The 15909-nt window shown below is 36.0% G+C and overlaps 1 protein-coding gene across 1 annotated transcript in view; it reads left to right on the top strand.

The window, feature by feature from the left end:
- ipo11 (importin 11) overlaps positions 1-15909 on the top strand; it is a 169761-nt gene that overhangs the window by 25684 nt on the left and 128168 nt on the right. The window contains exons 6-7 of the mRNA XM_079898081.1: positions 9918-10050; positions 11748-11806. Coding sequence (XP_079754207.1) covers positions 9918-10050; positions 11748-11806 — 192 coding nt within the window. The remainder of the gene's footprint in view (positions 1-9917; positions 10051-11747; positions 11807-15909) is intronic.

Here is a 15909-nt window from a genome sequence, read left to right as displayed (position 1 = left end):
ACTTGGAAGTAAATGCCCACTGCTGTGATTGGGTGACAGTTTTGCATAAAATTATTTTCAATATCCCCGTCATTACACGTGTGGAATGTTGAAAAAATGTCAACCGGTGAAATTCAGCCATAAGCACTTGTGCCAGAATCTGATCCCGATTTAGAAGACAACTCAAATCTCAAGGACACTCCAGTCTGCAACAGCGTCGTAATAATCATCTTTATTTATATGTGTTCCTTATCCTCATGGATTTGTGAGGTAGGTATTGCATTATATTAGTGTTTAAAACAAAGACGCTACAGAAGGGTGTTTATTTCATTGAAACGTTTGGCAACTGTGAAACATAAGCCGCTTTTCCTTCGTCGGGCTGAATGGTTCTAAGAACGGTAAGGAACAGTTCCAGTTATATTTCAACTTGAGCCTGGTACGTTCCCGGCCTGGAATTCTCAGCATGGTCATGCTAACCGCGCTGAACTATGCTGGTAGAATGCGTGAAGTGACGTTGCCACTCAGGATTGGTTGTTATCAGCCCCACAGTGGAAAACAAAACCATATGTGTACCGCCTGGGCCAGATCGGCACGGAATGGGACGTTCTATCGTTTTGTTGCTGGAGTAATCCTGTGTTTGTGTATCTCTTGTATTCACTTACCTCCTATTACATGTGTGCGACTAGGCTGGTGGGGCTAAAGAGGCAATGATGTAGAAGGCAGAGTTGATCCTTCTGTTGATCTTTTCGTTCGCACTGACGCCATACTGAGAGAAAATCGCTTTGGTAGCTTGGTTTCAATGAAAGCTGTTTTTGGACTAACAAAGAAGTTTTGAGTTCTGAAACTTGCAAGATATTTTAATGACTGCTTATATGTCAAAAGATCACGGAAAATTTGATTTCTCAATTCATGACTCCTTTAAAAATGAATTTCAGAGTTTACTTTAAATATAAGTTTAAATATAAGTTATATTGCTTGTTAACAATATGTTAAGTTGTTAGGAGAAATATTTTCTCTCAATATCATGACATTGTTTGGATAAAAAGAGTATTTTGTGTGTATATATATATATATATATATATTTTTTTTTTTTTTTCTCAGCAGTGCTTCAACTCAATGACAGTTGCTGTTTTGATGTCCAGGCCACACAACAAGCAAACTCTGTTTTTAAAAATGTTTGTCTCTGTTTTGAATGGGCATTTACAGAAAGAAAACATGTCTAAAGTTGTACAGTGTGGAGCTGTCAGCGGTTTATATAATTGGTCTCTGAGTGCAAGGATGATATAAAAGCATAACAGTGGCAAAGCAGAGCAAAAAGTAGTGAAATGAAAAACAATACATTTTCATAGTTCATAGTGATTTGTTTGTTTTTTGTTGCTTTTTTTTTTGTTTGTTTTTCTTTGCTTTTTAGCCATTGTCGCAAAACAAACAGGGCATAGACGTGGATCAGGCTGACTGTAAGTTACACTATTTTTCATTAATCCGCAATATATATTTCTATATTTATCTGTGTAACAAAGCAAATTAAATCTGTATTATCAAATGGCTTGTGTTTTGAATTAAATCAAGCAAAAACTTCTTGCACTTTTGCACTTGATGTGAACAAGCCTTAAAATGGAGTTAGTGTTTTATAGTTTACAGGTACAATGATATCATGTGACATATTTTCATTATGCTTCCCATCTGGTAAGAGATATGCTATAGTAAATCCCAGAGCGCTTATCCGTAGACGTTGTGGCTCCTGATCCCCACAGCATCGTTTAATATTCAACAAGTGTTCACTTGCTTTTAGAGGCTCCTGGAGCTCAGTATAATTCTCCAGTGGCTGTATTGTAATGAGACATGCCAGGTGCTTTGCTATTGATAATTCCCAAGTTTGGAGGCCCAATATACCTCAAAGCTCCAGAACTGATATTTCTTATTTAGGCTAGGCACTGAACACCTGTCATATGCATGTTTAATTGTGTGCGCATGTGACAATATTCATCTGGAGGTGGAGATTGTATGTAAACTGCAGCTGCATGCTGTATTCCTCAATATTTGGCAACTTGGGAGCAAAGTTGCTTGTAATCTTTCTTCTAGCTGATGAAACTGCACTGCACAGAACAAGCATCTTCTATTAAACGCTGAAAGGTTTGCAGCGAGCCTCTGTGTATTGTCAGGAATTAGCACAAATAATCCCACCTGTCTTTGTTGAAAAGTTTCTTCAAATTGACTGTGGTCCAAAAAAATTAAGTATTTTGCGAAAGTCTGCTTGGATATAAAGATGATGGATTGGCTTTGCTCTGCTCACCACACCAATGTCAGCAGTTTGTTTCAGGTAGTTTTGAGTCACTTTGTGGATTTATTTGCTAATAAACTTTAAGAAGTGAAATCTGCCTCTTTGTTGTAAAGCTACACATAGCGTGAAATTGTTTTTGAAAAATGGTGTGTGTTTTTTCCTTCAACCTCTCTTAAAGGCTTTGAGCCATTTTTCTGGCATGTCTTTTGTCTGATGTTGTAAATTGCGTTTATTGAGTGCTAGAGTGAATTCACAACCTAGGTAAGGAATAGGAGAAATAAAATAAATCGTCATCAATGGGAGAAATCATACCAACCTTGAGCACCGTTGAAACTATCAGGTACGCTTCCAGTATTTTATGTCAAAGAAATTCTTGACGTGCAGAGGCCAAAAGTGGTGTTCGGTTTTTTCAGGCATTATTCACCGTAGTATTCGGGTAAATAATATCCTACAACAGAAATTGAATAATCAAATAAAACAACAGTCTGCATGAATTAAATATATAATGAGTCTTATTAAAGCTACTGAAGTTATTAATTTCAGAGTACTGAGAGATTGTTTGATTAACATTAAGGGAGCAGGTATATTAGGCTGCTGTCACTTTAAGACCTAACACATGGATCCAATATACTGATACACATCTGATTTTCTGAGTTTGTGCCATTTAATGAAACTGGATGGGACCTTAAGCTAGCTCTCTGTTGCTAGCCTTTTCAAAATTGCCTACCCTACCTTTAATCTGCTGAATGATTAAAGGGGGGGGTACAATGGTGTTTCATGTATTCAGAGTTGTTTACAGTGTTAAAGAGATGGATTCTCATGCTAAACATGGCCAAAGTTTAAAAAAAAATATTTTGGACGAATAACGGAGAATTTCTGTGCCGAAAATCTTCCTTCCGGGTTGGTACAAGTTTCGGCTGTTTTTTTTTCGATCGTGGATCTAATGACGTAGACCAGAGTGGAACTCCTTATATGAGCATTTCTCTCGGAAAAGCTCGCCCGCGCACACGTCGACCAGAGGAGAGCTAGACCGCGCACATCAACGCGCTTCAACAGGAAATCATTGGCAGCCAGCGCTGCTGCATAGGATTTGTTCAAGAATGTCTCCAAAGTGTGTTTTTGGATGTGAGGGAAAGCTTACCGTGTTCAGCTTCCCAAAGAACCCAGCGTTACAGGAACAGTGGATGCAGTTTGTTTTTCCGGGGCAGCAACGGAGTGTACCAAGTGCGGTTGTGTGTTCTGGTCATTTCAGTGACGAATGTTTTATTAACAAGGCCCAGGTCGACGCTGGATTTGCACATCGTTTGCTATTAAAACGTAGAGCGTTCCCAGTGATAAAAGACCCCATTCATGTAAGTACAACTGGATCAGATTTCTGTCTTTTGCTGGAAATCAGCACATAAGTGAATATATGTTGACTCTATACAGCTCCGCCCACGGCATGCCTCCAGGAGCTCGGCTTTTTCCGGAGAGAATCGGAAAGCTGTATTTTCCTTTTATAAATATGATAAAACTAAAGACTTTTTGGATATATTAAGGATGCACTACTACTCTATAGGTACTCAAGATTAACATGAGATTAGGTGAAACTGTGTATGTTATGTACCCTTTAAAACATGTCAAGACTCACACCTTGTTGTCAGTCCCAAACTGTGATTATTGGAGCCTTCACGTGCTATGGTAATTATGGTAAATACCTAAAGCCGACGTGGGAAATGCACATGAACACCCCCTCATGTGGTATTTTCCACTGGGCAGCTCGTAGAATATTTTGATGCACGAGTTGCCGAGATGAGATGACCTTTGACCTTTTCAAAATGGCGGAGAGCAACGCAAGAGTCGTGAATGGTAAGCATAGTACACGACTAAACGTTTTTTTGCTACTGTTAGCGGATAGTGAGCTGGTAGGAAAGATTAGGCTAGTAGCTGCTTCACATAAAAGTAGACCTAGCGTTTACAGCTTAAACAGAAATATTAGCTCTATTAACTCCCTTGTCCTTAAAAAAATCTCTACTATTCATGATCTAGAAAATATACAGCATATTATTTACTGTTTGAGTTTTGATAAGTCATCTTCTTGCTGTAGCAGATGACTTAAGCAATCTAAAATTGTTTTAGCCAAATAACAGGTCTGGATCTGTGAGTCCATCTTTTCCCTACATTACGACAACAAAAGCACTTGAACACAACACACTGGTAAATACCAGTTGACAAGTGGAAAATATCATCTTTTCCATAGCACGTGAAGGCTCCATATGTATGCAGCCATCATGGACATTCGTACTGCTTATTTTAATTCTTGGCAAATGAGAAAATGTTTGAATAAAACGTTGAAAGATTAATGGCAGAAGTTACTGGAGGTTAACTAAAGGCTTAATCAACTGGCCAGAAAATAATTAACAGAGAAATAATCAATAGATTAATCGACTAGTCTTAAAAATAATCGATAGATTAATCGATCATCAAAATAATCGGTAGTTACAGCCCTAGTTCTAATCATCTAATGGCACCAGAAGCAGGCCCCTGTTGAACTTAATATTTACCATGGAGTATATCCATTCAAGTCAGACCAACAATTTAAAATAACTTTCCCTGACCTCAATTTTGGGCGAGGGCAACTGGCACCGAACAGCTCCTCATCCTCACTGCTAGTCTTCAATTGTGATATTTTCTCTGTCAGTTTCAGAAGTTGATGTCTGTGCTGCCACACACATTTTTTGGGTAAACTCTTGACTGTAAATCCACCGTGTAGGGGAAATGTTCAAGTTTCCATTAAGAGGCTACACTTAGTTTTAAAGTTTACTTATTATACTGTGCTAAATTAGTTTGCAGAGGCAGGAAATAATTTGTTTGTGCTGATCCCTCCATCTGACCTGTAGCATGACATGAACTACTGTTTCTGTTAATGGTCATTTCATGTTTTATTCAGTGTTCTCAATGTGCTCTGTAATGATTTGATTTTGCAGAACTCTTCTAAAAACAAGACATGTTATGTTATATATTAAAAGATTAGAATAAAATGTTTCCATGGTAATTTGGTAATTAGTGTACATTAAGCACATGGTATGCTTCTCATAATATCCCTAATGTGAACATATGCGCTCTCAGATGATTATTACGGCTGTACCTTCACTCTGGCTTCTGGTAATTGCTGATTATTTCACCTGTTGCTAGGCTGTCTTGTCAATATAAATGCACAAATAACAACAAAAAATCCCTCATGCTATTGGAGAGTTAAAAAAAAAAATGTTTTTCACGGTCTACACATCATTTGCTCTTATGATAACTATCATTTGCCACCTGGTCTTTCCAGCAGTTGCTACATTTGCAAATGGCAAATAACTATGTTGAGCCTTTTGGTAAATGTAAACAGCATTTGCTGTGTAGATCAAAATTTCAATACTAATTGTGCAGAAAAAAGTGTTGTCTTTGGATGCACAAATTGGAAACCTTTGGCATATTCTACAGATGGTCTTTCATCTGTAAAATGAGGATGTTGACACCTTTCAGAACAAGGACATTTGCATTTTGCAATATCAAATAGCAGTCGACTGATTGAGGTAGAAGAGCTATGCGCTTCTGTTGCATTTGAAAATATGGATAATAAATGAGTGTCGTGTGATGGACTTCTAAAATAATGCGGCAAAGGCACCTCTCCTGGAGATTTGTTTTATGGCGTTCCAGTTATGTGAGGTTTATACTTGTCAAATATTTAAATACTTGAATATGTAATATTTAAATGTAATTAGATATTATTTAATAAAATTAATTATTAATTGTAATGTAAGTTGATATAATTAAATTATTTAATTAAATTAAAATTTTGTATATTTACAAAATTATATTATACAAAATATATTTAGTGATTATTATCATTTATTAATAAGATTAATGAATGCAAAGAGATCTCCTGATCTTTATTTGCTGGTGATCTCATTTATTTATTTATTTATTTATTTATTTATTTATTTATCACTGTCCTTTTTTTGGAAGAAGACACCAGATCCTTTAGCAGTGCCCCTGCAATATACGCAGTTGTCTCCAATGCAATGTGCAAAACCAGATGGGAATTTATGTATGCAGTTCCCAAGGTCACTTTTCAATGCATAGAAATCCTTTTTTATTCTCCTGTCCATTGTAGACAATTTCTGTTACCTGCGTTCACCAACTAGGCCTAGCCTATCCATGTACAAGATGTTCTGCCTGTAGCGACATGCCAAGTGTGTGTTTGTGTCTTTTGTAACACTATGGCTTTTGCAGTGGTGTAAATGATGTGCCACATGTGCAAGACCAAAGTATGTCCAGGGAAATACAGTATACTGTGTTCACAAGCTCATGTGTTAGAGGATCACTGACAGCAGATTAATATGATCCTGTTGAATTGGATTTGACAGAGGAAACAGTTCTGTGACCTTAATCGAAAGACATTGATTGCTTCTAAGGAAGTGTGTGATAAGAATATAGATGTTGTTTTTATGTGAAGTATAGCTAAATAAATATTGATTTTGCTGCCTCTTTGTGATCTTACTATTGGAAACGTACAGAACAAGCAGTACAAACACTAATGCAACACCTTTGAGTTCCGATGTAATGTGTAGAAATGCACTTTCCATGTGCAGCCTAAAAGTTAACCATCACTTAATCACTCTACTTTTTGATTCTTCCAGATTGTTCATACAAAGTGGAGACTAAGATTTTTTTTCCCCAAGCGCTGTGGGTATCATTCATGCAGTAAATTGTCATGTCCACATCGGTCACTGTGGTTTGCCTTTTTACATGCAGACAGAGGTGATTGGAGCTTCTCATTGTGGTGATTATTAGTCTTCGGGGAGTCAAAATGCCGCTTCACCTCCGATTTGAATAGTCAACATCAACATTCCGCTTGCCGTCGCCATGCTACTGTTTGACGGTGCGTGTCGAACTGGCACGAAGTGAGTGAAGCAGAGTGAGCGTTTTCAATTCATTCCTATGGAAGTTGAGCTTCCACTAGGAATGAACTGAAAAAGCTTGCTCTGCTTCGCGCCAGTGTGCATGCACCGCCCATACCGTTCCATAATTGTTACATCCCTACTTTCTAGGCATACTAGAAACTTCCAGGCAGTTGTGTTGAGGCAAGTTGGAGCTAAACTCTGCAGGACAGTGGCCCTCTAGGACCAAGTTTGGGCACCCCTGTCGTAGGGCATCCCATTTGTCATTTATGGTTTCAGAAGGGTACTTGTGAGCTCCCCCTTTGTTGCCAATATGCTCCCTCAAAACTCTGAATCTGCAGCAGATTCCACCCGACAGTCAAAGCACCATTATGCCATGAAAGTGGACTTGGTTAAAGATCATGAGGGCTTAGGGTGTGTAATAGGTTTGCTATGATAGTCTGTGTTACCGGTGTTCAGCCGCACACCGGTTACATCACTTGCCAACCGCGGCACCGCCCTCCAGTGTCGTTTTGATTTTTATAGTAATAAAAATAATTTAGTTCAGTTAGAGAACAGACACGACAATTAAAAGTTAAATGCATCTGCTCAGTTCCAGCACAGATCAGCAGCAGGAGTCAGATTTCATTTATTACGTGACGAGAGTGAGGCAGGGTGACTGACAAGATGATGGCAGAAGATTCGGTTTCAAAGCGAAGTAGTTCTGTGTTTAACATAAGCGAGTTTATCATTGTACTGTTTTGTTGTTGTGTTTTTCCTTAAGAATAATAATGAACACACCATTCAAGCAATTGCGGCACCCGAATTGCCGCTAATTTGAAAGCGAAAGTAAAATGCACACGGCCCCACGGACATTCATAAGCGATTTAAAAGCGGCGATTTTAAAAGCGAGGTGGAAAAACAGGGGAAAACGCGTTGTCACACGTCGATTAACTGGTGGGAAAATTTCCTCACTGTCACATCCCTAGTTTTGAATGACATGAGGGTTACTAAATGATGACAGAATTTGTATTATTGGTTGTATTAATAACTAGATAGAAAATGTCATTCACACGTATTCATACCTGGTATAAGAGGGTTGCCAACCTTAATCCCCCCCCACCCATCCCCCACCTCTTTTCACTGACCATTTGTTGAAAAAGAAAAACATATTTTCACACCAATTTTATTTCACCCTGTTCATGTAAAGTGCCATATCCTTTTGTCACACCTTTTAATGCTTATAACACTATGCATCTTTTTTTTGTGCATCCGACTTTTTGTAAGATGTACCGAAACGGGTCATCCATTTTCACTTTTTATACGTCTCTCATGGGGATTCAGCCAAGAACATTGCCATAGTGATAAGAAGGCCAAGCCCCAGTCATTGTAGATGTGTGCCTGTTCTAGGTATAGACCGCAAATTGCTTTCTTTACAACCACACTGTGACACACCCCTTCAATAATATGTTAGTAGAATATGATGCTTTTCTCCATGAAGTGCATTTTAATTAATTTTTTTCAGTAACAGCTGCCTTAGTGATTTAATTGTACTTTCCTTCAGGTAGTCATCATTATGTTGTTTCCTCCCTTGAAAATGCCATTTATCATTATACACAAAGTCATTTATTATGCAACTCATATATGTAATTAATGCTAATCATCATCTGCTATGCAAAACAGAAAACAGATTGAGTTTTTGTTCATGTCAGGCAGCTCCTCTGAAGTGCTCTTCAAGAAAAGCATTCTGTGCCGCAGTCTTTGATGACATGCTTGCGTCCTCTCTGGTGGTTTGAGAATATCTTTGAATGAACCGTGGAAGATATTACTGCTAATGTCTCACTGTCCTTAAGCTATGAAGAATTTTTTTTTTCTCTGTGCGCTGGATGATTTTGTAATGTGAACTGTATGAATCACAGTTTTCTTCATAGTGTGTGTTGGTTGTTTGGTTGGCCGGTTTTTTTTGTGTTACAGATGCATTTTTTTTGTCATTCTGAGATGTTTCTATTTTGGCTTTCCCCATAATGGAGATTTATGTTAATGCTGTAATGCCTGAAATAAATTGGGCTTTAAAATAATAACTGCCCTTAAGAAATATTTGGGTGCTGCTGAGTGAATGTTGATCTCATTCGTTTATTATTGCAAAATAAACCCCTTCAGGCTTGTAGATGATCACCCTGTCAGGATTTATTTTGAATTAACGTGCGGCTGACTGCATGTTATTCTGCTAATTACACAGCTGCTTACCAAAATGAATAAATAGGCTAATAAGTTTTGAGCTTAAATAATTCAATAATTAAAATTTTACTGGAATTAAAAAATACAAGCCAGTAAAAAAACACACTTTTCTTGAAAGTAACACACTAAAATTGACAGAATTAATATTAAATATCAATATATTATTCTTTATTCAATTCTATGCAGCAGAATCAGGTTTAACAGATTTATTTATTGACCAATTATCCAAATAATGTCTAGTCCTGCAAATTTATTATTATCAGAGTATGTGAGAAGAGCGTAGCCTTTTTCTCTTTCGGCCAAAAAACAAACAAAAGTAAAGTTAGTGTAGTGGGCGCTTCATATCAAAGATTCACTGAAGACTAAGACTTTTAGCATATCTGCCAAATATTTCCATCAAATTGTAGCTCTGTCCTATGCGAATGCCCCCTAAGAAATGGTTACAAAATGCTAATTAAGTCCCTCTGTTATTGTGCTTCTGTTTTTTTTTTTTTTTTATTTTTTTTTTTTAGCTGGCATCAAGCATCTATAGCTTTGCCTGCTCTCTGTGGAATCATCACACGGACACATTCCTACAGCAGATCTACGCTGGAGACCAACAAACTGCTCTTAGCTCCCTGGAGCGTACTCTGCTCTCTCTGAAAGGTACACACACACACGCACGCACGACCAGTGCTGAAACACTTATTGCTTCTTAGAAAATTTCCCAGCCTACGACTGCAGATTACAGACTTAAGCAGACTATACATGAAAGCACAGACACTGGTTGAGTTGATGTTGCAAACCACTTACTGCTCTCGCTGGATAATTTTAGTAGCTTTAAGCCCTCTGCAATCGAACATGAACAGGGAGTTAGGCTTAAAATCTGAAACGGTACTGCTAATTTTAATTAGCCTACTGGCCTGCTTGTCAGGCAAACTCGACAGCATTAAAGGGTTAGTTTATAATAGTTTATTGCTGTTAGTTTAGTAGTTTATATTATAGTTTATCAATTATGTCATTAATTACTAACCCTCATGTCGTTCCAAACCCGTAAGACTTTCGTTCATTTTCGTTCATCTTTTTGATGAAATCTGATAACTTTCTGTCCCTCCATTGACAGCTACGCAACTACCACTTTGACGTTTTAAAGTTCATAAAGAGATTGTAAAACTAATCCATATGAATTGAGTGGCTTAGTCCAAATTTTCTTAAGAGTCTTGATTGCTTTATGTGATGAACAGATCTAGTTTGGCTTTTATTCACATATAAACATTGATCAGCGAGCATAAACAGAAGCTCAACGAGCATAAACAGAAGCTCAACTGAACCGGTTTTACGCGCAAGAACGAACCTCATTGGTTCTTGCTTAAGCAAAAACGTGCTGCATAACACGAGAATGAACCTCATTGGTTCTTGCAAAATTTCAAACGTGCTGCGTAACATGAGAATGAACCTCATTGGTTGTTGCTGAAGCTCAAACGTGCTGCGTAACACACGAGAATGAACCTCATTGGTTCTTGCAGAAGCTCAAACGTGCTGCGTAACATGAGAATGTGATGAATGTTTATATATGAATAAAAGTATACTAAATTAAAAGTATACAAAAAAATATATTAAATTAAATCTGTTCATCATATAAAGCAATCGAGTCTCTTCAGAAAATTTGGACTAAACTGCTCAATTCATATGGATTATTCATATAAATTCATATTAGTTTTACGATCTCTTTATGAACTTTTTGAAGCGTCAAAGTGGTAGTTGCATAGCTATCAATGGAGGGACAGAAAGCTCTCTGATTTTATCAAAAAGATCTTCATTTGTGCTTCGAAGATGAATGAAAGTCTTAAGGGGTTGGTACGACATGAAGGTTAGTAAAAAATGACAGAATTTACATTTTTTTCACCATCCGTTTAATGTATAATAAAAATACTTTTTGTGAGAAAATAGAAGCAGTATGTTGCACCCAAACGTAGGTGAATGTTTCTAAACATGTTTAACGAATCAATCCACTTATAAATGTAACATTTTTCAATTTTATAATAAACATGGCTATAAATTTAATTAATAATAATGCCAAGAATTTTTTTTTTAATTACTTTTTATTACTTGACTTGAATAATTACTTTATTTATATGTATACTTGTATCATTATAAGAATAGCTTTTATGGCTATTAACTGAGAGCTATTAACTATATTTATTGAGCAGTAGACTAAGCATCTATGGTTATATTAAATTAAGGCTTTTTCTTCTGCCTCATTCAGCGTACATGGTAATATTACTCAGCACTAGTAATTTAATTGGTAAATAAAATCTTTAAGATCTAATGGTTTTGGATGGATTGTTTTGTTCCTCTTGCAGTTCTTCGGAAGCTTACGGTGCATGGATTCATTGAGCCACATAACAACATGGAAATCATGGTGAGCTCTTGAGTATTACAAAAAATACATGTAATGTATCAGGTGTATCATAATTCATATATGGGCCATTCTAAAGAATTGGTGCAAACTGCTGTCCCACAACCAAAAAACACTTTTAAAAAAACATTTAAATATTCAAATCTTAGATGTTTACTAAGATCTTTCTATTATCTGTCGAAACCCATAATAATATTTAAAGTATCAGTAAGCTTAATATATATAAAATCATCGTTTATTGGGTACTTTCAATTGGGAGGTGGCTGTCCCGAACCCTAAATTTCAACTTATGAAAAAGATATTGAAATAATTTTTGCATATTATTCAATATACATTTTTTTTTTAAATGATCTTTTTGATTTTTTTTTTTTTAAGTGAAGTTAAAACATTTTTTTTTAGATTTTCTTTGTAAATCATGAAAATTAATGTAAAAATTGTGTCCCACATTTGGATGGTACTACCAAATCAGTGTATGTTTTTGTCCATTGGCTGAGACTGATTTTAACTACACCCCTACATTTCTGTCCCTCTCTCTCATACAGTAGCTACATGGTTAATAGATAGGGCCCATCATTTTCCATAATGCTAATCCATAAAATTTAGTTTTTATGTGTGTACAACTGTTCAGAACTGTGCTAGGTAACCATGTGCTTATTAGCATCTTTGAGCTAGGCTAAAAAGCATCTAAAAATGTCACGACCGAAACACGTGGTAAAGTTTCGGTTGTGACATCGTTTTTTGGGTGTTTTTCCATAAAATTTAGTTTTTGTATGTACAACTGTTCAGAACTGTGATTGCTAACCATGTGCTGATTAGCAACTTTGAGCTAGGCTAAAAAGTATCTAAAATTGTCACTACCGAAACGTGGTAAAGTTTCGGTTGTGACATCATTGTTTTGGTAGTGACAAATAGGAACACAAAATCCTTTATTTGGGTGAAATAAACAAAATTTAAGGACAGTTATGCAAATCACTAGTATTTTAGTATGTTTTAGTAGTGTTTTAGTATGCAAGTTAAAATTCTGTAATGTGATGTGGTCGTTACCAAAACGTTACTGTCACTACTGAAACATGGGATGTTTTGTCAAAAATAAATTGAATTATCAGCTAAGATGTTATGATAGTTCAATGTATATTCAAACAAATAAATCCTTAACTTTAAAATTAGTATGATTGACTTTATGCCTTTTACAAAAAGAATGGATTCAAAATACAACAAACCTCATAAATTACAATTGAAATTTTTTTAAAATTGTAATTATTGATTCACCTGTGAAATTTTATTTATACATTTTTATAAAATTTAAAAATATATTTACAAGGTTGATTTAAACAAAATCTTAATAGGCCAATATAATCCTTCTTATTAAATTATATATTGTGTTTCGGTAGTGACAAATTTGAGGAGAGGACAAATATTCCAAAACCTTCTGAAAATACAATATGAGAATTAACTGCACAATTACTAGAAATGTGTACCATATTATACAATTTGTATACACACAAAATTTGTGGGAAAAAAACTAATTTTTTTAAAGATGTTTCCAACTCTGACTTTGAACCAGTTCTGTAGAATGGCCCATATAATAGCAAAGACATACAGAATGCCACACTCTGCATTTCAGTATTGTGGAAACAGTATTTGTTTGCAAGTAAAATCAACCTGAGGGTTATGATGTTATGATGTTGGTGTTCTGACATTAAAAATAAATCATTGCTCATAAATGAGATGCTTATTCTCAAGTGGAAGTTAGGGGTTGAGAAAAAAAAGGTCAGTGTGAATATTTAATACATTATATATATCCTGAGGTAGTTGTGCATAAAACATTAGAAAATCCCTCCTTTAAACACAACATTTTCTGCCTTGCTTTGACACGTAAGAAATAATAGTGATTTATTTGTTCACTTTGTTGTATTTAAATGGGTTAAATGAGAGTTTCGTCTCGATGTAATCTGGATACGAGGAGAATTCTCTGGCACAAAGCACATGCTGAAATGCAGTTAGCCTCTGCAGGAAGCCCATATGGTGCCTTCATCTCTTAATGCATCTGTGGGAGTTGGTATATCAGAGATAATATTCAAATTACATTGTTATGATCCTTCCTAAACCTTAATGAGTCTTAAAAAAAAAAAAAAGAAATTGGCAGGAAACATTGAGTCGAAGAAAAAGTTTTGTAGCTTTGTTGGTGCAGTGCATGTTACACTAAGATTTAAACATATTTTTCTCAAAGGACAGTTAGGATTACTTCATAATACACAAACTGTCTATATATAGTATATGAGGGTATTTCAGTATAGTAGGACTGGGTGATGCATACCGGATATTCACAGTATATTCAAAATGAATATTTCCTTTCTGCTTTAAAGAAGACCCCAAGTTTTTTTTTATTAAACCCCTGATCCTGCAGTCAATTTGTAGACTGTCAGGACGACTAAATCTTTGGAGCCTATGCAACTGACATTTTGAATTTGAGCTTATTAGTTACGGTAAAGGAAAAGATGATGGCATCATCATTGATCCCTTCTGGAGGTAAGGCAACTCAAAAGAGAATATTTTCATTGAGCTGCTACCTCTGGCTATCAATCAGCCACCAAAGCTACAGAGAAACCGTGTTCTCCCGGTAGGACAGTAGCTCTCTTGTCTCTCTGGAGTCTTTTGGACTTTAATATTGTCTTTCAGCTCAAAGCCAGAGAGTCGCTGTCATAAAATATCCAGCTTTTTTCCCAATCCTCTTCATGCTCGTTGCTTCATCCCTATCAAACACTGGGCATCAGTCAAAGGTAGACTGAAAATGCTCTGTGTCTAAAGTGGACTTCACAGGGTGTTCAGCTACCAGTGAGATTCTCATCACAGGGAGTTTATATGTTAGCCTCAGCAAATGGCATAAGAAACAAGTGAACATCAGTTTATTACATAAAAGGCAGTCGAGAAGAAAATATCGCTTTCGCCATTCGCCACAGATATGGCCCGCCGCAGATGACTAGCTGAGTATCTCTTCAGCAAGCCGACGTGCAAACTGAGGCAAATTAAACTGAAAGTTCATCATAATTAAAAGGAAACCGACTAAATGATCTTACCAGTGCTGATGCTGCTCTCTCTCCTATTGCAGTCTTTGATCTTGAAATACAGCTCATAACTGTTGCTTTCACTGACGTGAACTCAAAATAAATTCAAGTTAAAGTTTGCAATTAGTGTGGGAATTAAAGTTCGGATTAATATTTGTTTTGCAGAAACACATTTATGTAGCTATCAATCAGTAAAAACGCATGAAGTGACCAGGTTAAAATAGGACCAATGACAAGTGTAACCAAAATTTGAATTTTTTGTTTCTAAACTAATGATTACTTGTATCTAAAAATAAATCAAGTGATTGTATTATATATTTATATATCATTTTATTTTGTACATTTATTTTTTTCTTTATTTAAATTATATAAAACCTAATGGTTATTTAGGCTATATATATAAAAGATAAAAAATAAATAAATAAGTTTCTGTTTATACTAATGTATTCTTTATTTTAAAAAAAATTGATAAATGTATACATTGATGTATTTTATACGTTTATATGAAGTATGATCTTTTATTGTATATTGCTTTTTATTTATACTTTTAAATACTTGAATGCTGTCTGTTTGATGTTACTGTACATAGGGTTGCAGATTAGGTTTTTTTTTGTGTCATACTGCTTCTTTGTGTGTGTACTGCAGCTTAAGGCATAGAATAAATGAATGTACATTAATATGTACACAGTTGCTTTTTCACTTCATTTATACCTCTAAAGAGACAGTCAGTTATCCCATTATTTATAGTGCTAGCAGCAAATGAACTGCTGTAATTTACTGTGTGTGGTGCAGAAATTTCCATCTGTCAGCAGAGTGTTACTTTTGTCCTGTGTTGATCAAACTGGTTCCATTTATTTAACGACCGTTCTAGGATTGTATCCTGGCACGACAGGCACTCTCTAAATCTCTCCTCCGACGCCCCACGTAAACAGCCTGTCCTTCCCCAGCCTGAGTTAAGATTGCCTGGGGCTTCCTGCCAAATCTGCCTTCAACATGAAAACCTAGATATTGTCAGCGGCGTGATTTCAAAGTCGCTAACCA

The sequence above is a fragment of the Squalius cephalus genome (genome assembly GCF_949319135.1).
Source record: "Squalius cephalus genome assembly, chromosome: 16".
Classification (NCBI taxonomy): domain Eukaryota; kingdom Metazoa; phylum Chordata; class Actinopteri; order Cypriniformes; family Leuciscidae; genus Squalius; species Squalius cephalus.
The sequence above is the reverse complement of the archived record's forward strand: the minus strand, read 5'-3'. Positions and strand labels throughout refer to the sequence as shown.